General features: G+C 37.7%; 1 protein-coding gene across 2 annotated transcripts in view; it reads left to right on the forward strand.

The window, feature by feature from the left end:
* Positions 1-15,555, forward strand: part of LOC102311972 (sucrase-isomaltase, intestinal) — a 64,890-nt gene extending 49,335 nt beyond the window's left edge. The window contains exons 32-48 of one of the 2 annotated variants that reach the window (XM_042214513.1): positions 290-418; positions 621-737; positions 881-943; positions 1,078-1,194; positions 1,306-1,396; positions 1,569-1,707; positions 2,387-2,520; positions 2,690-2,724; positions 3,344-3,460; positions 7,015-7,163; positions 7,973-8,057; positions 8,152-8,208; positions 8,636-8,760; positions 9,095-9,183; positions 11,314-11,363; positions 13,484-13,648; positions 15,030-15,555. In XM_042214513.1, the coding sequence (XP_042070447.1) occupies positions 290-418; positions 621-737; positions 881-943; positions 1,078-1,194; positions 1,306-1,396; positions 1,569-1,707; positions 2,387-2,520; positions 2,690-2,724; positions 3,344-3,460; positions 7,015-7,163; positions 7,973-8,057; positions 8,152-8,208; positions 8,636-8,760; positions 9,095-9,183; positions 11,314-11,363; positions 13,484-13,648; positions 15,030-15,107 (1,740 nt within the window). In that variant the 3' untranslated portion in view covers positions 15,108-15,555. The remainder of the gene's footprint in view (positions 1-289; positions 419-620; positions 738-880; positions 944-1,077; positions 1,195-1,305; positions 1,397-1,568; positions 1,708-2,386; positions 2,521-2,689; positions 2,725-3,343; positions 3,461-7,014; positions 7,164-7,972; positions 8,058-8,151; positions 8,209-8,635; positions 8,761-9,094; positions 9,184-11,313; positions 11,364-13,483; positions 13,649-15,029) is intronic. The other variant, XR_006053041.1, reaches the window with a different exon arrangement.
* The last annotated feature ends 11,945 nt before the right edge of the window (positions 15,556-27,500 follow it).

Genomic DNA, 27,500 nt, shown 5'->3' on the forward strand with positions numbered 1-27,500 from the left:
TATATATATAATATTCTGTAACTCTGTAACTTCTGTCGGTGCTGTGCTTTTGGAAACCGAATTTCCCAGAGGAACCCACCCGAGGGATTATCTTATCTTATCTTAATTATTATTATTATCATTTGTTTCCAAAGTGTTTTAGCTGTTTAGAGGTTTAGTAAGAAATGTGTTTTTAAAAACAGCTTTAATTTAAAGGTAATTGTATCTACTAACTCTGTACACAAAAATGAACATGCAACAAAATGTTAGTTTAAATTTTCTTTTAAGCTTCAATTGGCATCTTTTGCAGGATGTGCAGTATGCAGACATTGACTACATGGAGCGTCAGCTTAACTTTGTCCTGGACAAAGACTTTCAAGGACTGCCTGCCCTGGTTGATAGCATGAGAGACGAGGGCATGAGGTTCATCTTCATTCTGGTAATAAGATATTGAGATCTTTGCATTGAAGTAAAGCTTAATCATTAGCAAACACAAGGCAGATGTAAATACAGTAAAAAAAAATTGATTGACTCTAATGTCAAATGTAGTGTAATTTCCATTTTATAAAGGATACATCTTACTGAAAATCTGCATTCTCTCATGTACTGAATACACAAGACTTGTGCATTTCCAATTCCAGGATCCCGCCATCTCAGGTAATGAGACCCAGCCCTATCCAGCTTTTGAGAGAGGGATAGCAGCAGATGTTTTCATCAAATGGCCCCAAACCATCAGTGATGACATTGTGTGGGGGAAGGTAAGAAGGAATGAATGTTCACAAAAAGTTAAACAATATATACTTCAGGATTTGCTGTGTTGAAAAAGAGAGATTGTGCATGTTGTGTAGCAATCATTTGTGCTATCATTATTTTTATTATATTTATATTATAACTGTTACAGGTGTGGCCTGATTATCCCAATGTCACTGTAGATGAAAGTCTGGACTGGGATACTCAAGTAGAGGTACAATATTTTCCGTATTCCATATATATGTGTGTATATATATTTGTGTGTATGTGTAGAGAGACAGAGAGAGAGACATTAATCATTACTGGGCTTTTTCAGTTTTCATAATTTCATTTTCTTCTAATCTCCAGCTCTATAGGTCATACACCGCATTTCCAGACTTTTTCCGGAACCAAACGGCAGATTGGTGGCACACAGAAATTAAAGATTTCTATGAGAATACCATGAAGTTTGATGGTATTTGGATCGTGAGTGTCCTGAAATAGAAAATCCAATAAAGGCACCTTGTTTCTGTTTACCACTGATTCTACCTGATTTTCTTTTCAGTTCCATCATCTATACTTTATGTTTTTTTGAAGGACATGAATGAGCCTGCAAGTTTTGTCCATGGCACAGTTGGAGGAAAGTGTCTTGGTGATCCAGTTCTGGAAAATCCGCCATATATGCCACGTAAGACAGACTACTGTATTTGTTTACCATGAGAAATAATTAGGTTATTTAACAATATCAACATAAGCTCTGTGTGTGTGTGTGTGTGTGTGTGTGTGTGTGTGTGTGTGTGTTGTGGGGTGGTGTGTGTTGGTGTGTGTGTGTGTGTGTGTGTTGGTGCTGCATTTTGCAGCCTTGGAGTCCAAACATCTTGGCTTAAACCACAAGACTCTGTGCATGAACAGTGAACAGATACTCAGTGATGGAACGAGAGTCAGACACTATGATGTCCATAACCTGTACGGATGGTCGCACACCAAGCCTACCTATGAGTAAGTATATATGCATTTGTATGTGTGCCGTATGTGCCTGTTTGTGTGTGTGGTTTTATGTGTATTTTATATATGTGCTTTTGTGTATTGCTGTTTTCTTTCCTGCCAGCTTCAGTAGCTGCTATACGGTATTGTTTTATATATAACAAGTGCATTTTTCGCCTACAAAAACACAGTTCTTTTCATTTTATTTTAACATGAAAGCATAAGCTATCCATGTAACTCAACAAATATGAGAGCTGCTCAGGTTTTATGACATAATAATCACAACATCCAGGCCATTTCACCCGAGAAATGTAAATCATCCCAAAGAAATACTGATGTTGATGATGAATCTAAATCAGAAACCCAGACATGGAAGGTAAAACACTGATATCTTAAAGCTAGAAAAGTATTTAAAAAGACACTACTAATTTACATATAAATACATATTAGCCACCCAGCTTAATCATTTCCAGCGATTAAGAACCCTGGAATATACTTTCTATGTGTTTGGTACATGAGCGACTTTTTGTCTTTAAATATATTATCACCCGCTGCTGGTAATGTAGCTTCTGCAGAGGCAAAGTGTGAAATCGACATGCAGAATTGGTGTTTCTATGACACGTTTTGTGATATTGAGTTGTTTATTTCCATATCCATTTATTTCCAAATTTCTGTGTCCTTCTTCTTTCCACAGTGCCCTTCTGGGTGTGACAGGTAAAAGAGGCATAGTGGTCACCAGGTCCACCTACCCCTCTAGTGGAAAATGGGTTGGACATTGGCTTGGAGACAACAATTCTGGTTGGGATCAGCTTTACAAATCCATTATAGGTACATACAGATATATATTTTAATTGTTTTCTTTAAGATAAAACTTGTTATTCATAATTAATGGTATTCAACAATAATTATTTGGGTCTTTTTTACTTAGAGAAAAAAGTGACAAAAAACAAAAGAAAAAATACAAATCCACAACTTTCCATATTCCTTTCTTCTACAGGTATGATGGAGTTCAGTCTGTTTGGCATCTCTTACGTAAGTATCATCATCTGTCCGGGTTTTGACAAGATGTAATCTTATTGAGCGATCTTGCCCTCGCTAAATAGATTACAGTAGCTTGAATTATGTTATTTTGTTTGCTTGACCCATTTGATCAGAGGACATTGTGAAATACAACGCGAAGCATGCGACTAGAAGCCCCACCTCACTAAAATTCCCATGTATTACTCCGTCAGGACATGTTATTAAATTAGCAGTCCTGAATGAATCGTACATTTTATATTGTTGTCCTGGCTCTCTCTGTCTTTACTTGTTTGCTTCTTTCTCTTTGCACCTCCTCTCCCCTCGCATATTGTCTTTCTGTCTTTTCTCCCTTCTGTCCGTCCAATAATAGTTATAAACTGACACCTTATTGATTCTTAATTGAAGACTCATTTGCATGTGTCCAGCCCAGCTGCAAGGTTATACGATGGAAAGACATCTCAGAAACACGATGATTGCAAAATAAATAAACTAAAATACCATGACCCCAGTTCCTGTAGATCAGAAGTTCTTTGTAGATACACCTGCTCTTTGATACACATGTTTCTTCTTTCTGTCTATCTCCATCTCCTCACACACACATTGATAAACTCAGACTCTTTGTCTCTTTCAGACCGGGGCAGACATATGCGGGTTCTTTAATCCAGCTGAATATGAGATGTGTCTTCGTTGGTCACACCTGGGTGCCTTCTATCCATACTCACGCAACCACAATGGCAAGGGTAACCCGGTGAGTGAATTAAAAATAAACTTTTGTAGACTCAAGAGAATATATAAAAAATGTTTATATATGGACTTGGTGTCTTTCTTACGGAAGAGGATTAGGGTCACAGAAAAAAAAAGTGTGTATGTTTTTTTTCCTTCTTTTCCAGAATTCTGAGAAAAAAAAGTCAGAATTCTGACTTTAATCTCTGAATTTGGACTTTTTTTCTCAGAATTCTGGAAAAGAAGAAAAAGAAAGACGTACCCACTGTTTTTTTTCGGAAGGCGCCCTAATCCTCTTCCGTACTTTCTTCCTCACGGTCTTTGTTTTGTTTTTTTAATCATACTTTTCGTTTCATAAAGTGAAGTTATGCCCAGGAGTCCAGGAACATTTTTTTTTAAACCACTGAATAAAAGCACATAAAATGTCCTTAATCACACTTCAGAAGATACAGCATCGCCTACTTACATGAGTATATAAGAGCAAAAACAAGATTAAATGTCACCAGTGCAGTGTATATGTAAAATATAATGTTGTTGTAATGATTTAAATATACATTAATACATTTTTGTTCAACTTTTAAATTGCATTTGTAAAAATTAAATATCAATCATCTGCGGGAAAAAATATCAGCAATTCCACGAAAACTATGACATTGTATATCCAAAAGTAGTCATGTTTTTATATTCATGAAACCTTGTAACTTGCATTTGCCTAAGATTAAACTTCACAACATTCAGCTCCGAATGTTGGATGAAGGGTATATGAGCTGCTTCTTCTGGCCTTAAATGACACAAATCAAGGTGCTCACTACATCTGAATTATCCTATAGCCAGCATGTGTTTGTGTTCTGAAAATATGGGGTCAAATTCTACTGATATATTACGAACACATACCAGCTTTTGTGCAAACTAAGTTACTTCCTATTTCCTTTGCCATCTCTTTCTTAATCTCTGTTTGACATAAGTGCACACCCACACAAACACACAGAAGGATAGACCTGTTCGGCGGTGTTGTGTTGGTGGCATTCATTCAAGCGCTGACCTTTAAAAGCGTTGGAACACATCTGAGAAATCCAATAACGCCCGTCCGGAGATCGATCCCACCAGGCGAAATTTCTCTGCACTACAGTCTGCAATACTAGACAGGACACAGTTGTGTATGTATATGTGGGCGTGTGTTTGTGTGTGTGGGTCAGTGCCTGTGCTTTTTAACAACATGGAGTGGGGATATAATTGAATTCTCAAGGTGATCTGGGCACCACTGCACACCACCTAACCTCCACACACACATGCACGCCATGATACCAATCGTTTAATAATGGGTTGCAAATGGATGTTTAAACATGGGTAAAACTGGCAGAAAAAAAAAGTACTCACACGGCAGGAGAGGGTAGCTCAAAATGACAATTTCAGAGAAAGCTGTAAAGTCAGAGAGAGAAAAAGTCAGAGGTATTAGGAGAGAACTGATGAGCATGCACACTGTGTATTTATAGCAACCTGGAGAAAAAAAACACACAAAAAAACAGAAGACCTGTCAGGGAAAATACTGACAAGCAAAAAAAAAAAGAGAAGGAAGAGCTGAGGAAGTCATATGCTTTGAGAGAAAGCAAGACAAACTACGGATAAATCAGTGGCGATGTACACAAGATGACAATTGAGTAAGTTAAATGGCCTTGACACAGGCTAGTAATAATGATGTGAGAGGTGGGAAAAGATAAAAAAAAGAAAAGAAACTATTTACCACTTTTGAAGCACAAATCTGAAAAGGAATGTATTGAATGAGAGTAAAATGTGGCTTTTATCTAGCACAGCCAGATAAAAGCTATGCAATCATCAGGCAGTTAGTGACTGCAACATCTAGTCTGCTTAACAAGCCATTTGACAACGAAGTATGTAACAGCACAAACCAGACTGCAGGGTATCCAAGGTCAGAAACAGGGGAGACAGAAAGAGAGAGGAGAGTTTTTGCAGAGTCATTCCCAGAGCTCCGTCACGCCTAGTGTCTCTTTGCCCTCAGACAACTTTCAGTGTTGACCTCTAGATAATTTTCACCGCACTAGCAATATACTGCCGTGTCCACAGTGATATCAGAACAAAATTAATTAAACAAGAGACCTTCTCGACCAAGCCTTGCTTCAGCAGGGCAGTTATATTGGAGTCATGTATATTGTTATTCACCCAAAGGGACATATTACTCTTCATCTAAATATATTTTCTTTTTCTGATATGAGCTATGCAAAACAGAAACTCAGATGTTAATTAGATAAGGTGAGGGGGTAGATTCGAGACAGATAAAATGAAAAGAATGACCATATACTGAGGAGGATATAAGAATGGGTAATGCAGCCAAACAGATGGCATCTTTATTTTCTTTGAAGGAGCGAATGTCTTGCCTTTTTCCTTTTGCATTTTGCCACTATAAATTATATGAATTCATAGCATATGGACCCCACTTTTCTTGCACATCTCCATCAATCCCATCTCTCGCTTTCTATGAATGAAAATTCTACCATGAAGGTTTTGCAGAAAGTGGTATAACTGTCAGGCCATGCAATATATGTGTGGTGTTTTAGATTGTATGAAACAAGTTTGGGGATATTTTATGTTGGTTATTGTAATTCTTATGTGCTTTTGTTTAAAATTGTTTGGCCTTTTTTTTTTTTTTTTTTACAAATTGTGTTTCAATATTGGCATCCCCTAAATTCATTATCAGAGAGCTTGGGTGGCTTTAGGTACAAGTGTAAGAGCTTTAGAAAAAGATGACTGAACCATGTTTTTGAAATTGTTTCACCTTGCATCCTAGAGCCTTCTCCAGTTCTACAACCAAAAGGTGGAGAGTCCCAGGTATTTAAACCCAAACTAGGGTTTAAATATCTAGGACTGCTATTTGGTAACTGTTAACCTGAATATATTGGGATGATGTTTAGACAGATTAACACATGCTGATAAGCTTCTAAAGTACTTAGAGTAATATAATGTATACACATACATACACAGCACACTGTAACAGAGAGCAGGAAAACAGCATAAGAATCACCAACCAAACTAAGTTTCTTTATCTTTTTGAGTCTTCCAGTGCATGACCCAGACACACAGCCATATAAGCTTCTAGATAATCCAGACAGCAAAAATCCACACAACTGTGAAACACTGTAGCCAGTGATTGATGGGGTGCTGTGTCTCTTTGTCAATGTTTGCCAGTGGTTAACAACTCATTGCTGTACTAGATCAATAGGCTAATTCAACACTGCATTTGTGTTTTTAATTTCTTTCAAAAGGCGACGCATATCGACTTGCTAAGCACAAAAACAATATATTTGTCTGTTTGCCGTAGACAAACATAGACACAGACAGTTACATTTAAGAAAATGAAAAAAAAAATCAGATCAGATCCAACTTGATCCTAAAAGTTTATTAAAAAAGGGAAAAAAATCCCTTGAAAATTTGGTAAATGGTGATTGGTGTATTCATTCATGTGCTGTTAGGTTCTGTATTTAGTTACCACTGTCCAACAGTTTTTTTAAAAAAATACAAATTTTGTTAATATCATGTTTAATGGTTTGTTTGTTTTTCTTTTAGAGGCAAGATCCTGTTTCTTGGGATGCGGCATTCGCCACTGCAACCCGGGATGTTCTGAACATCCGTTACACCCTCCTGCCCTATCTGTACACTCTGATGTTTGAGGCACATACGAAAGGAAGCACAGTGATCAGACCACTTTTACACGAGTAAGTGTAAACCGACAAAACACAAGGCTCTTATCTTTGATGATAATTTTTGGGGCGATTTAGCATTACATTTAGTCACTTTATCAAATAATTGAGCTATTACCAGCATGGATCTTTCATCCTGATCACTGGCAAGATGACCTGATTTTATACTACACTGCTTCTCATTAGAGAGCAGTGTGCAACGTAACATGAAGAAGTTTCTGAATTTAAAAAAAGGAAACTTTCTCTTTAGTGTACAACATGTTTTCAACCCCAGTATCTTTTAATGACTGATAACACAAGTTATATCATGTTTCTAAAAGAAGGCTTTCACAATTGGCTACAAATGCTACGTTAAAAGGCGAGATAAAACTGACTTTAACTGAGTGTCCATGAATTTTGTAGTGAGGTAAGGTTGCTTTGAGAAATGGGCTCTTGAGAATAACTTGAACTGGTAAGAAAATTAGAGTTGTATTCCTTGCCACAACAGCTGCCTTTAAAAAACCCTCTGCACAAGGCAATGTGACTGTGTAGTGTAGAGGCCAAGCATAGATGACTGTGGCTGCACTTGGTAGCTCCCAAATGTGAATGTGTGAAATTGTTTGAAGAAGAAGACATATTTATTCATTTTAAGAGACTCTTATAAAGTCACAGATGGTATTTAAGGAGCTGGCACGGTGAGTCTGCAGGGTTAATTGGCTTGCATCTGCAAACCGTTGAATTCTGAATGAGTACTTGAATAGTCATCTGGGTTGAGGATGCATAAGAGAGCAGTGGTAACATTTCTTTCAGTCATGTTTAATGGCCTCTGTGGTTGTATGTTGTAGGTTTGTGGATGATAAAACTACATGGGAAATCTACAGACAGTTCCTGTGGGGACCTGCCCTGCTCATCAGCCCTGCACTGGACCCAGTATGGTGCAACATGTGCACATGTTTTGTATTGTTTTTATTTTTTTATAGCTTTAAGGTTGGCTCTGATTTTCTTTAACTGATTTTTTTGACAGGGAGTCACAACTGTAAGAGGATATATTCCTAAAGACCGCTGGTATGACTTTCACACTGTAAGTACTTGTTCGTAACAACAGTAAAGTATTTAATGTCAAAGTTCTTGCAGAATGCTGAGAACTAAAAGGTGCCTCTGTTTTACTGACTTAACAATTTTAACAGGCTAAAATAAAAACTACAACAAACATTCACCTGACAGTAAATACAGTATGACAACACCATCACGGAGCTACAGCTTAGCCACTACAGGGAGCACCTTAATAACAAAAACCTACTCTGTGGGGCTAAGGGAGTCCCATCTGTTAAACAGCATTACAACCCCTTGTCACTATGCACACATACTAACACATTTCCACATATACTAGTCTGTGCTTTTAGTCTCTACCCTACCGATGCAAAGGACCTGTTGAATTAAATTAATCAAAGATAATAACCTGTAGTATTTCTAGTACTTTAATAGTATGTAATTATTTCTTTCATCAGGCCAAAGCTGTTGGAGTGCATGGCACAATGGTTGACATGCCAACACCCTTGAATCATATTAACCTTCACGTCAGAGGAGGATATATCTTACCCTGGCAGAAACCAGAGAACACTACATATTACAGGTAAGTGAGCATACATTATGACTGATACATCTTGAGAGTTTGCAGCTACAGGTCAGCATCCTGTGTGTTGTATGACTTGTGTGTGCACGCGTGTGTGTGTGTGTGTGGGGCTTAGTGCCTGTGCAAAAATGCAGAACGGAGCATATATCACTTGTGTGTTTGAATGAGAATGAAAGAGAGAGAGACAGTCAGAGGGCGATGACTGTTCCAGCAGGAAAGAGGTCAGATGGATCCCCTCAGCAGGAATATATTTGTTCTCAGCAGCAGGTATAAATAGACATTGTCCTCTATTACAACAAATCTATTACAACCCTTTCTGCCCCTTTTGTTTTAGTCGGAAGAATCCTTTAGGACTGATCGTTGCCCTGAGTGACGCTGGAACTGCCAAGGGATCATTCTTCTGGGACGATGGTGAAGGAATAGGTAAGCAAAAGGTTACTTTTGAACACGTACAGCCACCAAAACAGCAAATACTGTATGTGTTCATGGAGTCATTATTCCTGAATAGTAAAATGACTCACTAGAACTAAATTTTTTTTCTCTCTCTTGTTTCCTTTTGTTTTTTGTGGAGTTGCCATTAATAATAGCCATAAATAAGAGTTAGCATAAGAAATGCAATCACCAGACAGTTTTTTTCTAGGCATTGATAGCTTCACTGTCTAGTGAGGCTGTGCCAGGCCTGAAGTGGACCCAAATGCAGAAACTCGTGCACGGAAAAAGAAACTTTATTAGCAGCTTTTTCTAGCAAATAAAGCTGCTAAACTTTATTTAGTATAACTTACAGAAAACAAATTAAAAATCTAGAACATAAAACTATGAACAAAATACTGGGACACTAGAAGCACGGAAAAACCAAAACCAGAAACACAGGGAGACTTACAACACATGAGGGGGTATGATACGACAAAGGAAAACACAGGGCTTAAATATACAAAGGACGAATGCAGGGATGAGAAACAGGAGGGAAATACAGCTAGGACTAATAAGACATAAGGAGACAACAGGGTACAAAGGTAGATACACTGACATAGGACATGGGACCGTCAAAATAAAACAGGAAATGACATGAACATTGAACCAGGAAACAAAACACAACACCAGGAACACAAGGCAGGCACAGAGACTAAAAATCACAGAGGTGCGAAAGAATAACTAAGGAACACGAAATACAAACGACTAAACCACAAAAAAGCCCACAAAATCCCAGAACATAGAATAAACAAAACCTGACTCCAGACCATGACATTCACATGAATATCATGGTACAGGAAGAGCAGTAGAACATTTTAGGTATTTGTATCACAGTTTTTAATCTTACTTACAACCCCGTAACCAGATACGTTTTCAAACAGGAAAATCCTTTTTTCATTCTTATCTTGAAATTTACATTTTCAGTTTATTATTTATGGGTTTAAATCACCTATTTCAAAGACTGATATCATTACCACAAAAGACAGAAGTGGATCAATGGCCAGAACTTGATGCTTTTTAGTGGACGAAAGCTGCTAAGTTGGTGTGCAAACAAAAAAGATCAAGCTTGTTGACGTTGTATGATAAGAATAACAGGCTTGCTGTTTAAATTACAAGATGTGCACTGATTAATGAAAGATACAGAACATTTTGGAAAATTAGAAAATCAGAATCCACTAATGGCTTTTCATCCCAGTGTGTGTTAAGCTCCTGCGCAGTTAGTTATTCAGTGAAAGTAATTCTGCTACTTTCACTGAATATGAAATTCAGTATGGATTTTATCAGAAAGACACAGTGAGCTACAACACGTCTATCTCTACTTCCTCGCTTATTCTCAGACATGCATATTTACACATACACGAACAGAATCAGTCTCAGAAGTGCTTCTGTGAGAAGATGCACTCGTCTGTGCACGGTCTGTTTGTGTTGGGACAAAGGAGAGAAAGGCAGATAGTAAGCAAGTGAGGAATGCATAGAAGGGGAGTGACAGAAACCATTACAGTAATTCCCTGTGTCACAGCCTAGAGATATGCTCTCCATCACTCCTCTTTTATCTGGTCCCTTGCTTCTCTCTTCTGCGTCTCCCTGTCTGTCTGCCATGTAGCCTTCCTATGTCTTGCTTGCTTGCTTTGCCTCTCAGTGTATCGCTTTCTTACCTGTACTATCTACTTTTCTGCTTGTTTCGGCTTCCGCATTTTTAAGTTTTACCTCAGAGGTTTTGCTGTTCTCTCCGCTGTCTGTCAGGTCGGTCCAGCTGCAGCACTCATTGTGCTACTCTGTCATTCACTGGTGTTCTCTCGTGCATTCAACTGGTTTTACTTTCAAGCATTAATACCACCTATGTATATTTAAGTGGCATAGCCAACTGTTTATTTTACTTAATTGGGTTTTCTAAGGTGATTATTTACTTGCTCTTTAGGTAATATTAATATGAACTTAAACCTTGATCAACACAAATTTTCAACACAAATTTTTATGCATCCCTTATTTGTCACTGCGTCGCTCATTGCATAGTCACATACTCCTTTGCATACCCTCCATGCCTCTGCTCTGAATGTAATTCACTCCTGTTTCTCTCCTCAGACACAGTGGAGAACAAAAAATATCTTCATGTCACATTTTCAGTGACGTCGGTGAGTTCAATGGCCAAATACAAGCCATACTTCTTCCCCCCCCCATTATCATCATTATTACTATTAATGCAGCAAGACAAGCAGATCAGCTGATACCTTAGCATTTAAAAAGGCTGTGGTGGTGTGTGTGGCCGTGGTCAACATAATTTTGATCAGGTGCAAAGCTTTTGTTGTGCATGAACCCTCATTAGAATTCTGTGGCCTAAAATTGACATGCTTAGACAGAAGAGCCTGAAGTTGAGTGGATATGTTAATGCAGATTTCGGTGTGTTTCTGGCATTACAAATGATTTAATAACCCTGCCTTTTTAAGGCAACCTCTAATGTAGAACAAAACATTTTTTAGGGATTTATGTAGAAAGAAACAAACAAACTAACAGAAACAAACAAAAAAATCCCAAATAATCAGACAAATAGTTCCCAAAGGTATTAGGACAAACCTATTATCTACCTTGTATAAAACCTCTAACCAGTAAGTACACTGTCTCCAGGCTCACAAATCAGAATTATGTTGAAATGCAAACCTTGTGACTCACCACTCAATCCAGTTTTGAAGTGCATTTTAAACAGGTTTTCTGACTCTCTATTAGCTCTCATGTTTCTTGAGACTTTCTGTTTTAAAGTCTATATGCTGATGAACATGAACAGCTATATGCTTTCTGTTTGATTTCCTCTTGCTGTTTTGGGGAAATCAGAAAGGAACATGCAATACTCCAGAAAGGTCACATACAGTCCTTTAGTTTATACACTTTAAATACTTTGTCTACCTAAAGTCCAGGATCAACCAGGATCATGAAGGATAACAGAGTAAAGTCATGCAGGTGCAGGAAGAGTGTGTAAGGACTTATTCCTTGAATTTTGGTCTGAGACAACAGTGCCAACCCTGGCAACACCATGCCACCATGCATAAACAACTATCAAGCTTATTGAGTGAAGTGGATGAATGAGTTTTGTCCACTGACATGAAGACATTCTTAAATCAAAACATAACCCTAAAGGATGTGTTATCTATAAGGAACAAGATAGTAAAGGATTCACTTGTGGTTCTAATGAAGTTTTACAAAATTGAATTCAAATTTGGCACCAGCAACAGAGTTGCCTCATTGGTGTCTTTTGGGGTAAATTTTAAAATATTGCTACTATGTAAGGATCATATCCTTCTGCAAAAGGTATTTCAGTTAGTTGAAAAAAAGAAAGAAAGGTGGCCTATGTGTTATGGCAAAGTTTGTTTGGTAACAACTTGATAGTAGTTCAGGTCGGACATGTTAAAAACTCCCGAATAGCTAGGACCAGTGGGAATAACCCAGCCACATTTGCCTCTTTGCCAGGCAAAGACCCAAAGGCACACATTAATACACACATCTAAACCCAAACACACACATATATGCAAAACCCTACAACATACACTTAAAGCTACCGTGGCCAAACATCTGTGGCTGTCCTCTGCCTACAATCAGGCTCAATTCAAAGCAATTTCACACAGCGATAAAACAGGCACTGCCTGACAGCCAAAGAGGGAGAGAGAGGAAGTATGTGTGTTTGTGTGTGTGCACGTATTTTGTGTGTGCACGCATGCGTATGTAAGTGACTGTGGGGATGTATGTATGTGCGAACAGGCAGATGTGAGAAGATGAGGATAAGTTGAGCAGAAGCAGCCTGGCAGATTAGCAGCTCGTATGCCACTTTGGATGTCTATCTGAATGTAGATGTGTATGTGTGTGTATTCGTATATGTGTGTTCTCTTAGCTCTGTATGAGTGTTGGACCTCAGTACAGCTAAAAGGAATCAGAGTAAACAACATTACCTGTTGAATATAAAACTATAGGACTAAAAATAGAACTATATAAGGAAGAGATTCAAATAGTAAATCTCACTCACTGAAAAGATGAAGCAAAAAATAAACAATAATGCATGACTGGGTAAATTTCATGACTCAGCTTAAACATTTTTCCAGCAAAGTGAATATGAAGTTCATGATTATTGTTATCTGTCCTGTCATGCAATTCCTATAACAATACATATATTCCCATAACACAACAAAATGACATTGTGTTTTGTACATATACATATATATGATTCCCCTTAACGCCTCCTCTTTGTCTTCATCACTTTCAATTTTAGAACACTTTGACCAATGCTGTGGGAACATCTGGCCTGGATGCTGCAGATTATTTGAAGCTGGGTGTGGTGAGGATTTGGGGCGTGGGAACTGAGATCACAGAGGTTACCATAACTTTAAATGGAGGCCCTCAGCCACTAACCCCACAGCACAACCTTGAATCACAGGTCAGTACATTTCTGGAACACTTAATTCAATTATGGTTAATGCCAATGTCTAAATATTGTGTATATCCACATTAAAATAAAATTAATCAAGTATTATTCATTAAACTACAGATGACCGTATAAAACCTAAACTGCATATAGGAAATGGTCTATCACCACAAAAGCTCCTAACATAAATTAAATGTTGAAATGAATGTTGTGATGTTCAAAAATGAGCGTTGGTGCTCTGTAGGCAAGCCAGAGGTTCATGGTCAATAAAGTTCAGCCGCAGAAGGAGGGTGTGTACCAAAACATGACATGAAACACAGATTTTCTAAAGCCTTAAGATACTCAAAATAAAAGTATAAATAATAGCAATAAAATTCTCAGAATCCAAATACCCAAATTGTAAATAAGAAAGAAGAGTTTGGGTCATGTGTAAAGATCTAAAGCTGTTTTGCAGTGCTACATTGGTTTGAGGTGGGAAATGAAAAAAAGGAATTAACAGTCCAAGCGGATAGCATGTATTCCCTCTCCTCATTTGGCTTATGATAAAATATTCCTGTCAAGGTTGTGTACTGTACTCAGTGCACTTATCAGAAGCATGAAAATGATAGCTACTGCAGCTCCATAAATAATGGTAGATGAAAAAGCTGTACATTTATACTGTTCTTGAGAAGATGGACAGGGAGAAGCCAGACGAGAGGGCAAGAATTGCAGATGAAGAAAGTCAGAATGACAGAGGACTCAGTGTTTGTGTGTGTTGGGGATGCAAGGATGGGTTACGAATACTGAAAAGACAGAAAGATGGTTCATCTGTAGAAAGAAGGGAAGGACAGGCAGTACTGGTGGAGAGAGGGAGAATGCATCACTGTAACTAGATGGAGGGAAAAAATAGAGGTGAAAGAGATAAACGTGAAGAATGAAGGATGTGTGGGGGTGGGGGAGAAAAAGGGCAGCGAGGAACAAGAGAAACGCAATAAGGATGACACAGTATGTGCATGGTAATAAGTAGTTTTTCAGCATGAGACAATCCATTTATCTTCTTAAGTATTGTCTGATGGGGTAACAACTTGAAAGAAATAGTAAGCAGCTGGTGCTGTGTCAGTTAAATACAGTGAGGTGGGAGAGCTATTTCTGTCTGGCACAGGACGAGATGTTTCATCCTGAAGACGTATAGGCCTGCTCTTACTGTCATGCACAAAACACGTCTCAGCGTCAGCTTGTTTAACTTTACTGGAAAGATGTGCTGTGTATATATTAGAAAAACTGAATTATTAGCCTTTAGATCAGATCCAATTTATAGAACAGAACAGAAGGCAAGTGCTGTACATTCAACTCTTAAGTCCTGGATGATGTTTATTTAAAGAAGTACAACCGATGTCTCCTCTTGCTTTTACAGGAGCTGACCGTAGATATTACTGATCTGAATGTGAATGTGCAACAGACTTTTCAGTTAACATGGAGGACCAAGGCTTGAGTGCAGTATTTGTGTTCACTTGTAAAAAAAAAAAAGATATCTTAAAATAAGGGTTCATTAATTTAAACAAAGATGTGAAGAATACATTTTGTTTTTGAACATGAAATGAAATGTGAAACCTCAGTGCCTCCCATCAACCTATAAAACCGAATAATGTTTTCCTTTTTACCGTTAGACTGTGCCTTTAAAACAAATGTTTGATTTACTCTAAATAACTTCAGAACTTTATTGTCATTCAATATCCCAAAATGTGTGATACCGTAGACAAAATAATGACTGCCAATCATGTCTATGGTAGGAATATTTTTTCTTGCAATCATGTATACATGCTGATTACTTTTAAGAAAATGAGAATAAGGTAATGTTAGGATCCAACTGCAATGAACTCTGTGCATCATATGCATGTCGTTCCTGCAAATAAGATATGAATAAATCAGTGAACTAAAAACTGTGTTTGGTCTTCTTCTCCAGTTATATGTGTCTCTGTTTTCATATTGGTCTTTTAATCCAGTTAAGAGAAAGTTATAATGACCCATATAATCAAACCTGCACAAAATCTTAGGAATGATGATTTTGATAGGTGCAAATGTGACGCATCATTGAGGTTTTGTAGGTACTAAGAATTTAGTAATAGTAAATTAAGTTTCATTAACTCCAGTTTGTACTTTGCGCTTGTGTTATTGTCATTTAGTGCTGTGCTTTTGCCACTTGTATTTTTCACAGTAGATATGCGCAGACTTGTGCATGTATGGGTGCTTGTGTGGGTGTGCCAGCATCTATTTATAGCTCTCACCTGCAGCAAGCTGTCTACCTGTGCTTTGTCTCATCCCATTATTTTCCCATATAATGATACAGCCATCCATTATTCAGCCTGCAGTAAACCTAATGATGTCAATTTAGCCATGGGCACCTCAAATTGATTTCCACTCTAATCGCCACTCCACGGGAAGCAATGTGTTTGGGGGTTGCTGTAGAACGTTGTGTTTATGCGCTCATGTCCAAAAAGTTTAGAACTGTGATGAATCATTCTAAGCCCTGTGTTCAGGTTAGCTATTGTTTTGAAAAGAGAATTTTTACACTTTGACTGTGAAAACATCCTTACCTTCAGTGCCTCTGGGACTAATTGAGCTGATGATCTGAAGAGGCATTCTTCCTGGATTCATACTGAAGTCATTACTGGTGTAAGAAAGAGATAAAGACTGTAGACTGTGAATGAATTCGAAGTTTTGTATTCTTCACATTCCTGGTGGTTACTGGTTCCTTTTTTTACACATATATATTTTCTCTCTCATTTTGTCAAAGTTAATAATGAATTACCCCTGACACTACCATGTTTTGAATTTGTTGTGAATGAGACTTAAATGCTTTCTTTCTGTCAAACATTTGTAAAAATTGACAACAGCATTGGCTCAGATTTTTCTTTTCATCATTTCTGCTTTCCTGTAATTTCCAGCTCAATTTTGTTCTCATCATTCTGGTCAAATCTCTTGCCTGTCTTCTGTGAATCAATCAACCTCACTCCAGTTCCACATGGATGTAGCCCAGAATGCCGCAGCACGCCTTTTAAGCGGCACTAGTAGACAGGATCATATCACTCCTATTCTAGCTAACCTCCACTGGCTTCCTGTCAAATACCGTATTGTTTTTAAAATTCTTCTATGCACTTTTAAAATCTTAAATAACTTGGCACCCAGTTATTTGATTGACCTTCTTAATTTATATATCTCTACAAGGGCACTCAGATCCTCTAATCAGGGGCTCCTAATGCAACCAATGTCTCGACTAAAGACGAAGGGGGATCGTGCCTTTGCTTTTGCTGCACCAAAACTCTGGAACAGCCTGCCGGTTGATGTCCGTGCGTCGGAAACTATTCAATCTTTCAAATCACGGTTAAAAACCCATTTGTTTAAGCTCGCCTTTCAAACTACTTAGCTTAATTTCTTCCCGGTTCGTGCTTGTTGCAATATTACCATCCTATAACTGTATTTCTCTGTTGTTAATTGTTTTCTTTTGCTGTAAACCTGCAAGTATGGCTCGTCTGTGAAGCACTTTGTTGTACCTGTGACTTTTAAATGTGGTATAGAAATAAAATTGAAATTGAAATTGAAATTGAAATTGAAACTACATGTTTTGGGAGGGTGACTGGTTTGCAATTAGTTGGCCACCAAAGTTTTCTGCTCTGTACCACACAGAGGCTTGTCGAATCAGTGTAGGTTAGAAAGATTTGGGGGTTTTTCCTCAATGTTAAAATTTCTAATGCTCAGAAAAAAATCACCGCTCTCGCTTTTCTTTTGTTTTAATATAATCCCCGTAGTCAACCCATGTCAAATACGGGTCTACTCTGTACTTTAAAGAAGTGTTCCTTAGGCTTGAACATCTCTCTCTGGGCCTGACCCACTAGATAAACACGGCAGGTTTCCTGTTCTCAAATATGTCATCATCCCTCTGGCCCAATCATTTTTATCCATCTTCTGTCTGCCAATTAGCCTCTGTTCTGTGCTCTTTAAATCTCAGTGCTTAGTGCTGTATTTATGCAAGATACAATATACTCCAATAAAATCCTATTAGAATGTTCCAGATTCCTGAAATTTGAAAAAAAGGGGGGAAATCTGATATAAATTCAAAATACCTAAATTTATCTTTAAAAAAAAGCTATTGAAAGAGAGCTGTAACATAAGAAAATGTGCATAATCATGTTCATTTATTCCTCATTGTTGGAGATAGTCGATACAGCTAACCACGAGCCTGCAGTTAGTTATCAAGGTAACTGCCAGCCAAGATTAGGCTTAGGGGTCCTAAAAATTATAGTTTGCCTGTGATAAATAGTTGGATTACATTCACATTCAGACTTAAGTCAGTAAGTCTGACAATATTAGATGCCCTTCAGAGAAAGTTTAGGTAACACTGCCAAAACAGCGGTGCTTACACTGCCAACAGAAAACTTCAGGATATCTTTGACAACTCACCTGAATATCACTGCCATCAGTCATAAGTGAGCTTCACTGACTTATCGACCCGTATTGGAGCCCTTTCACAAATTTCTACATCTTCCTCTGGAGTAAATAGACAACGAATACTTCAGACACCCACCATTTTGAGAGCTGAGGTAAACAGTGGACTGACAAGCTACACTTACTACAGATGAAAAGTTGGAAGTGACTCAGATAAAAAGACTAAATATTTATTTGACACATATCTGGGATCTTTGTTGTTGTTATTTTTTTTTTATCCCTGAGTTATTTCTATATAAATATGGTGTGTAAAAAGTGTTTTTCTTATTTTAAACACAGACAGTAAAAGAAACTTGCTGGCTGTCTATAGGTGTATAGCAGGGCTCTCCAACTCCAGGCCTCGAGGGCCCGTGTCCTGCAGATTTTAGATGTGTTCTTGATCCAACACAGCTGATTCAAATGGCTAAATTACCTCCTCAGCATGTCTTGAAGTTCTGCAGAGGCCTGGTAATGAACTAATCTTTTGTGACCCAGGGTGAGATCTAAAACCTGCAGGACACCAGCCCTCGAGGCCTGGAGTTGGAGACCCCTGGTGTATAGGGTACAGAGGGCTAAATGTCAAGCAGATGTTAGGTAAACAAAAAACTAGAGCTTATAGAATATATGTATTTTATGAACCACGAGGATTTAAATTTAAGGATTTAGAAATTTAAAATAAATCTACATACAAATAAATAAAATAATTAAAATGCACTGCAATAAAAAATAATCTTTAAAATGTATACAAAAAATATATACATAATATATATGTAGGATATTTTTAACAAAAAAAACATAAATAGCATTCTCAATCAGTGTTCAAATAATTCAATTCTAGTTCCAGATTGTCAAAACATGATTTTCGCATGATTTTTCTAAATTAATGAGGTCCAACGCTTCTTTTTCTCTGACTCTCTAAAAGAGAAGCCATCTTAGCAGAAAGCATGCCTTCAAGTAAGTTGCAGTAACAGTAATGTGTCTTTGTTCCCGGGGTGAATGACAGATACAACAGAGGCACAGATGGGTGATGGGGGTGGGGAAATGAAACAACATAAAAGACAGAGAGAAAACACTGTGGCAAAATCAAAGTCTGTCAAATGTGACAGGCGCGTGGGTGCGTACACGTGTGCTATTAACATGTTAGCAAATGGTGTGAATTATATATTTCATATCGTTATGCATATGCCATATTTGAACTATTAAGAGCTTGGCAAAATCACCTGTGAGGTGTTACAAAACCAGTAATAATGAAAGTCAAATCCATGAGCACATTTCTGTGACAGTCACATCAGAAAAATAGCAAGGTGCGTAAAATGTCACCTGTCACAATAAATTCATATGCTAATTTTTCAGGACAAGCTGAATCTTGAAAATATGCATCATTTTAAAATTAGAAATAGTTCATCTCTCATGGATTCGCAACGCCTTCCCCCCACAATCATACACAGGCCTTAAAATGCAAATATAGAATATAGACTTGACCTCGTCTCCCTTTCTTTCTTTCTTTCTTTTTTTTTCTCCCACACGGTTTTTTCTGTCATATTTTCATCTGATGAAGACAAATAGTTTAGAGACAATGAAGCAGAACCCTACTGAACCAGGTCCTTACAGCCAGGCTCACCATTTGACACACACAAGCACTCTCACTTACACACAAACACATAAAAATGTCACCTGTTTGACATGAGTAGTTTCACCCCTCACATTTGCTGATCTGTTGCTCATTTAGGGAAGTCATCTGCCCAGTGAGAGCTAACAGTGCAACTTTTATAGACGCATGAATGGTTCCTGACCCTGTCTGAAACACACAAGAAAATGCTTTCACAAAACCTTCTGTTGTAAATAAATAAATAAATAAGAGGGGGAAAATCAAAAAAGCAACTCTGGATAGACTCGGTACAAAAACTGAAAAGGGAATGGGGAGGTGGGTTTTAAGGTTGGGATGCAGGGGGTTGTGAAAACATTAAAAACTAATAAACATAATGAAAAAATTAAGTAATTTATGGTATTTGTTAGTGTAACATAGCTTGATTTTTATGCATGTTCTTCTAATAATCTATTATTGAGAAATATCTGGCTAAAATGCCATTTTTGTCTGCGATAAAAACTTTTAAGCTGGCAGTTTTAAAACTGAATGAAGAACCTGCATCACTTTTTTCCCACTTGTTCCACTTCGCTGATCATTTGAATGTAGGTACAAGTCACATTGAGAATATTGATATTTCACATGGACAGCCTGCGAGCAAGTTGTTGTAGCACTTCTAACACGATTGTCTGTATAAACCAAGTGCAACCAAATACGAAACAAGCAGAAGAGCTGCGTATTAAATATAGCTAATGTTTCCTTTGATGTTGTGCAGACACAAAGTAAACATGTTTGTTTTCTTGCTAGAACTGATTTGATTCCATTCACTGATTCTGATTGGCTTGTCAGGGCAAAAATGAGCTGTCCCATTTTATGGCACTGAAAGAGATTATGTTGAAGACAGACAAAAAAACAAGACCGAATGTGGAAACCTGTTTATATTTGCTGAAAAACCTGGTAGAAAATGTAATTCAGAGGCGTTAGCGTTTCTTTTGTACTGGAATGTAAATTGTTTCGTTTTAGACCTACGAACAACATGGCCTGTCAGTCGCACTGTGCTGCAGACTGAAAAATCTGCTACAAAGCTACAACTGTTGAATTGGTTGTGACATTCATGGTATCCATAATGCTCTTCTGACATGTTTTTCCTCTGTTGAATCAGCATGTCAAACTTTGTATTTATTGTGAAACCATCTCCGACATGGATAGCCATAGAATTCCAGACAATGAATCCTTATGACTTTAAGCCTTTCTTAGATTCTGTCTTAGATTTTTTACATTCTTAGCCATAGAATTCAGCAACTAATGACATGCCTATCATTTCAGTAAACATGGAGGAAACACTATAGCATCAGCCAGCATCTCAAAATAATATTAATTCTGTAGCTGAATATTGTACATTGTACATGAGGAAAAATTATGTTGATTTAAACATATGTGTGACTAACTTTAATCAGTAAAGATAAAAATTTGATCCATAACATTGTTTGTTTTTTCCAACATAAAAACGAGGATTAATTTAAAAACATGACTGAGGGGACCTTTTCCTTCAAAAGGGACATTTAAAGATGAAGAATACAAACTGTGGAGAGCACTAGACAGCCATTTTGTTTAATATAAATAATAAATGTCATTAAAGCACATCTGTCGACACTTGTTCGCTTCCCCTTCAGGTATCATGGCAATCATAATTGCACTATTACCATCATCATCTTGATCACTATTGTCATTATTCTTAACATGTCTCATTCAAGAGAAAAAGCCCATTCAGGCATGAAACTAAGTATTAATATTATGTTGAATAAAATCTGTACATTATATAGTACTGTGCCACACCATTGCTATAAAAACATGTTGGGAAATATTGAATAATTTCTAGACAATGTTGTTTTTTTTTACTCTTCCTTGTGTGTCTGTTTGCTTAGAAAGAACCTACTGATCAGTGGTGCACAAAGATCACTTTAAACCTAAGGTGGACACAAGAGTTCACTGTGTTAAGCTGAGAGAAACTAGAAGGTTAATTATGAGTCAGTGCAAACTGGAACAAAAATATTTCTCTCTTTTACTGGATAGAGCACTGAGAAGAAAAAAAATATTTATTTCTGCAGATAGTGGATTAAGCACCAAAGGATGGCCACATGCATGCAAATTTATAAATCACATCAAATGGCACAACCGCACACCCACACACTTACACACTCATATAAACATCCCTTACAAATCAAATCAAAACAAGGCAAACACAGAGGGGGAACCATTTTTGAACTAGCCAAACCATCCATGCAGAAAAGGATTTAAATATCCTCGTGACTGCATCACTTCCGGTTCAACAGAGCTAGTCAAATGCCTCTGGTGGCCAAGTAATTCAGTGCAGTAAAGTGTGCACAAAAGCCTGCAAATTATCCAACTTGCATGATCACCAACAAACTCAAAGTGCAAGTTAAGATCACATGGTAGGGTATTCAAAGAAACAAAAGAAAAAAAAAAAACCTCAATTGCCTTCAACACATTGGTATCATTCTATTTATCTATTTAGCAGCGCTTACGTAGCCATCGGCTAATAAAATAAGGACACCACAAAAGACGACCAATGAATGAATAAATAATCCATGTTCAAAATATACACTGTCAAGGCAGTGAAAAGTCTCCTCTAAGCTTATTCAGTTTACTCTGGGCGCTGCCATAGAGACGCAAGGACTGAAGAATCTAACTCTAGCTTCATTGTGGATTGCGATCACCAGCTTAAGGACACATACGTGAGTTACCTGCATACTTCACACACTTGTGTTGGCTCAGTTAATGAATGTCTGTGGGAGAGACATGTTACATTCTCAGCACAAGAAGATGAATATAGCAAAAGATGGCAGTCATGCATGGTAGTAATTGCAAAGCTAAAAACAGGGATGTGTTTTTTTAGATAGTTTACGAGTAAATGTTGCCATGACAACACGCATTGCCTGATTGACATTTAGAAAGGACATACTGGGATTACGCTCATCTTTGTGTGTGTGTGTGTGTGTGTGTGTGTGTGTTTGCATTTCAAAGCATCTGATTCTTTCAAATTTCAAGAAATCCAGAGCATTTCCATTTCTTAAAAAGCATACTTTTTTTGTAAATGTGATGCTTTTTGCATACAGCTGATGACAGCAAACTTGAGAGTTCCTGAGAAAAAGAGATTACCATCACAGAACAATACAGCGGATGATGACAAATTGAGAGTGATCACTAAAAGTGGATAGGGGAAGATGAGAAAGGAGAGTAGAACACAAGAGAGGGATGATGAGAGATGGAGAGCACTGGCATGGTGAGGGATCAGGTCAGGAAGAATAAAGGATGGTGGATGATAGTCATGGAAATACAGAGTAGAAGGGATAGATGGTAGGAAACAGAGAGGGGGGGGGTGTCCTCTTGGTAGAATAGTTCTGATTGAGGTCAGTTTTCCTACCAGATGAGATACCACTTTAATCACCCTCTGCCTGTCTCATCACCATTGAGGGGATGGCCTCATCAGGGAAAGAAGAAAGACACTGCTTAGAGACAGAAAGAGAGACAGACAGAGAGAACAAGACATATCAAGAGAAAGAGAAATTACAAACGGAGAAAAACATACAAAACATGAGTGAGATATGGAGAATAAGAGACTAGGGGCTGATTTCCAGAGAAAGACGGGAAGTGAGAGAAAGAAAACATATACTGCATGAGTTACAATGCGAAAGTCGTTTCCAAAAGTTGAACTTACATTTAGTAGCTATTCACTAAATCTCTCAACATGAGGTTCAAAGAGATGTCGATGCAAGTGAATGAGGCCATTATTAAGCTGAAAAACCAAACAGGAGCAGTCTGGTACATAAAAGGCCCTGCATAGATCCAGAAAAAAGAAGGAAAAAAACACTCTTTGGACAGATAAAACCTAGATGAACTTGCACTAGAAGGATGGGAAAATAAACACTGGAGAATGACAGGAACATGAGCTGTTCTTTTCATTTTCATACCACATGATCTGAGGCATGATGGAGGATATTTTATGACATTGGCATGTACTGGTATCATTGGTGTTTACTGATGATGTGTTTTCTGATAGAAGCAGTGGGATGAATTTTGAAGTGTACAGGGCTGTACTCTCTGCTCAGATTTAGCCAAAAATCTGTAAATCGGATTGAAAAGCACATCTCAGTGCACATGGACACTGATCTAAAGCATATTGCCTGAATTATACCAGAGTCAAACCTCTCTTTATTGCTTTAATTTAGATAGCTGGTCTGCAGTGTTGGCACATGGCATTGAAGAAAACAATGGAATGAATCAATCACGTCCCTAAATTTAATTTAGCACTTTCAGATAGATATCTACAGTAAGAACTTTTCCCTAGTGCTGTGTAGACCATTATGCTAAAATGGTCAAGCTAAAGAGAATTTTCAGGAAATATTGGTAAATGTTCAGTTTCTATGCCATATGTCAAGACAAGATTGAGGGTGCCTTAACCGTTTTTTTTTTTTCTCTTTTCCCTTGTCTCGGCCAACTTTTGAGGATTGATTAGAAACGTGAATGGGTTGGTGGTGTGTTGAGGGCTGCTTTGGATTATTATCCCCACAGTCACCCAGCTAGCTTGGCTTCCAGGCTGCTTGGGGAGTTTTGCTGAGTTTTGAGACCCACGAGCTATGTCTATGTTTTAATAGTTTAGATAGAACTTAAATCAAGCTAGCAGACCTGAAAATTTTGATGAATGAAAGCTATACCTACAATTTGCAAGTGATTAAACAGAATCAGTGCTTTGATAAGGCATGCATAGTTTATAATATAAAATTGATTGCTATGTAAGAGACTCCAAGTTATCAAGCTAGAGAGATCAGCTAGCAGAATACGACTCTTTGTTACAACAGACAGAACAGGAACAGGAAGTGATACAGTAGCACATCTGAGCCAGCACCAAGTGGGAGAACCACCAAGTCTTACAGCCAGGCAGAATAATCAGCCTGTATGGAGACAAAGATAAAAATAAAGAAACAGGCAAACAGAGAGAGATCAGAGAAAAAGATGAATAGATAGGATTCTGGTTTCAGCATGAGGTTTCCCATCTGTCTGTAGCCAGAGTGACACCTGCTCAGCTTTGATTCAAAACTGCACACTGAGCTTTAACAGGAGGCACACATCATGAACAAAAAGAGCAGCGTGCACATATGTTTGTTCTCACATATGCCAACAAAAAAACTGAAAATCAGAGTTCACAAGGCCCTCAAAGATACAAAATTCTGAGAAAGCATAAAATATATGGAAACTATAAGAGAACAACACGTTTTCTTGGTGAGGATCTAATGCTATGGAAAGTAGAAACTTTAGAAACTATTGGGTAACTAGCAGTCTATGAATTATTTCCTTCCTTACTTAAATCGATGTAATGATTCCACCCAGCCTGTGGAAAGGGTTCGGAAGTAGGACAAAACATGTTTACAATCACAGGAGTCTTTCTTACACAATCACCCTCAAGGCAGAGAAATATATCACATTTGTTGAATAAATGAGGACTGATGGAAAACCTCTTTGCAATTCTCTTCATTTACAGCTTGTTTGGAATCAGCTTTCCTTTGGTATTAAGGGGATGATTATCTTGGGTGGGGAAAAAAAACCATCAGGAAAAGACATGCATCCCTTAGTTTAGACATCATAAAGAAGTACTTGTCAAACAGAGGACTGTTCTACTTACTTGTTACACACATTTGCTTGGTCTGATCATCTCTTAGTTTCAATTGCTCTACAGTAAGATTTATGCAATAAAACATGGATTCGAATAATCTGCACCATGCAGCTTCATTTTGTTATGATTCTGGCAATCATGTCAAAAAGACAGTTTTAAATGGACTCTGCACCTTTAAGAACACCCTTACTGCTTCCACAAGAATTAAGAGTCCAACAGCTAAAAGCTGACTGAAATTGGCTCATGGAACAGTAATTTTTTTGATACTAAGCACACCAAAAGATCTATAACACAATGGCTGATAAAGAACATGATGGCTGATAAAGAAAAGAAGTTGTTGCAATGACCCTGGTCCAGACCGCAACCCAATTCAATATCTCTGGCAAGACCTTAAGAGAGCTACGCCTGTAAAGCGAGAGACTGATTTCTGAAAACACTTACCTACCTACGCTCCCATTCACATTCCTTGGCAAGTTTATTGGATATTGCTACAATATCCTACCTCATTATATATACCTCTGGTTGTTTGTAATAAATATTCTAAACGTATCATCTGTCTCTGGGTTTGCATCTGAGTCCATAAAACAGCAAATGGTGATTTTCTTTTTTCTCTTTTCTTTTTTTTTTTCTTTTTTTTTTACACACAGGCAGGTTTTGTGTCAGTGACAGGGCCAGCAGAAAACATTTGGCTAGGGACCTACGGTGCCTTTTTAAGCAAGCGAGGGACTCCTAGTGAAGTCTAGCAAGCTACCCTGCATGTTAAAAAATTATGCTAAAGGGTTACCTGGTGTGTTAAAATGTGACGGTATTAGGTCCTGACTACGTGTCATTCGAAATGAGACAGCTCTCCTTTAAAAAAAAAGACCAAAACCAACAATGTGTTAACCTCTCTCTCTGTGGCTCTTACCCCCAAGCCTTTGAATTCTCACTGAAAAACATGCTTTAACTTTCAGTAAAGGCTAAGTTATTACTAAAGTTAGGTCCCATATTCGTTAAAAATAATAGATTTGAATGTTTCCAGTCATGTGTTTCGTGCATTAGTGAGTAAATGTTAAATGGAATGGTACTAGAAAACTAGTTCATGCATTTATTACTTCTAGGCTGGAATACTGTAATTTATTATCTGGATGTCCTAAAAACTCCCTGAAAAACCTTCAGTTAATCCAAAATGCAGCACCAAGAGTACTGACAGGGACTAGAAAGAGGGAGCATATTTATCCTAAATTTGCTTAGCTCTCAGACTGCAGGCCTACTTGTTGTTCCTACAGTATTTAAAAGTAGAATGGGAGGCAGAGCCTTCAGTTTTCAAGCCCCTCTTCTGTGGAACCAGCTTCCAGTTTGAATTCGGGAAACAGACACTATCTCTACTTTTTTTTGCTAAAGCATATAGTTAGGGCTGGATCAGGTGACCCTGAATCTTCCCTTAGTTATGCTGCGATAGGTGTAGGCTGGTGGGGGATGATTCATTGAGCATTTCTTCCTCAGTCACCTTTCTCACTCACTATGTGTTGTACAAGTCTCAATCACACATTAATACAGTGCTTAAGCACTTTCTAACCTATCCAAACACATGGATAAACTAGGTAGAACTTGCCTGATATGTGGGAACATAGACTGGGTTTGTCAGACTTCGATCCACTGCGTTTCCAACTAGGAGAAAGCCCACTCTGCTACTGGAGTCACAGTCACCCTATAGTGAGTCAGTTTATGAAGAATTGTGGCCAAATGTTTTGACAGAGTTTGTTTTTTCATGCATTTTGATGCTTCAGTTTTCATTTTGATTAATTTTTACACAATTCTATGATATAGTAAAAACAATGACAAAGATTCAAACACACACAAACAAAGAAAAAACGGGGCACAACTGCAAGGAACAAATCCACATGATGTTTTGACAGCTCATATTTGTTAGAATAATCCTTACTGTACTTAAGGTATCGCTAGTAGAACTTTGCTTTTACTCAGTTGGCTTTAAGACAAAGGATATCTCCGTAAGTTAATGGATGACCACATGCATATCAATAACTTGATGAGTATGGAAAATGCTGTGTTTCTCTATATTCTCTATGTTCATTTTGATTTAGAGTTTTTTTCTTAGAGTATACAACTTCATAAACCACTGAATG

The sequence above is a fragment of the Haplochromis burtoni genome, unplaced genomic scaffold, assembly GCF_018398535.1.
Source record: "Haplochromis burtoni strain Fernald_Lab_line unplaced genomic scaffold, NCSU_Asbu1 Contig_578, whole genome shotgun sequence".
In the NCBI taxonomy this organism is placed as follows: Eukaryota; Metazoa; Chordata; class Actinopteri; order Cichliformes; family Cichlidae; genus Haplochromis; species Haplochromis burtoni.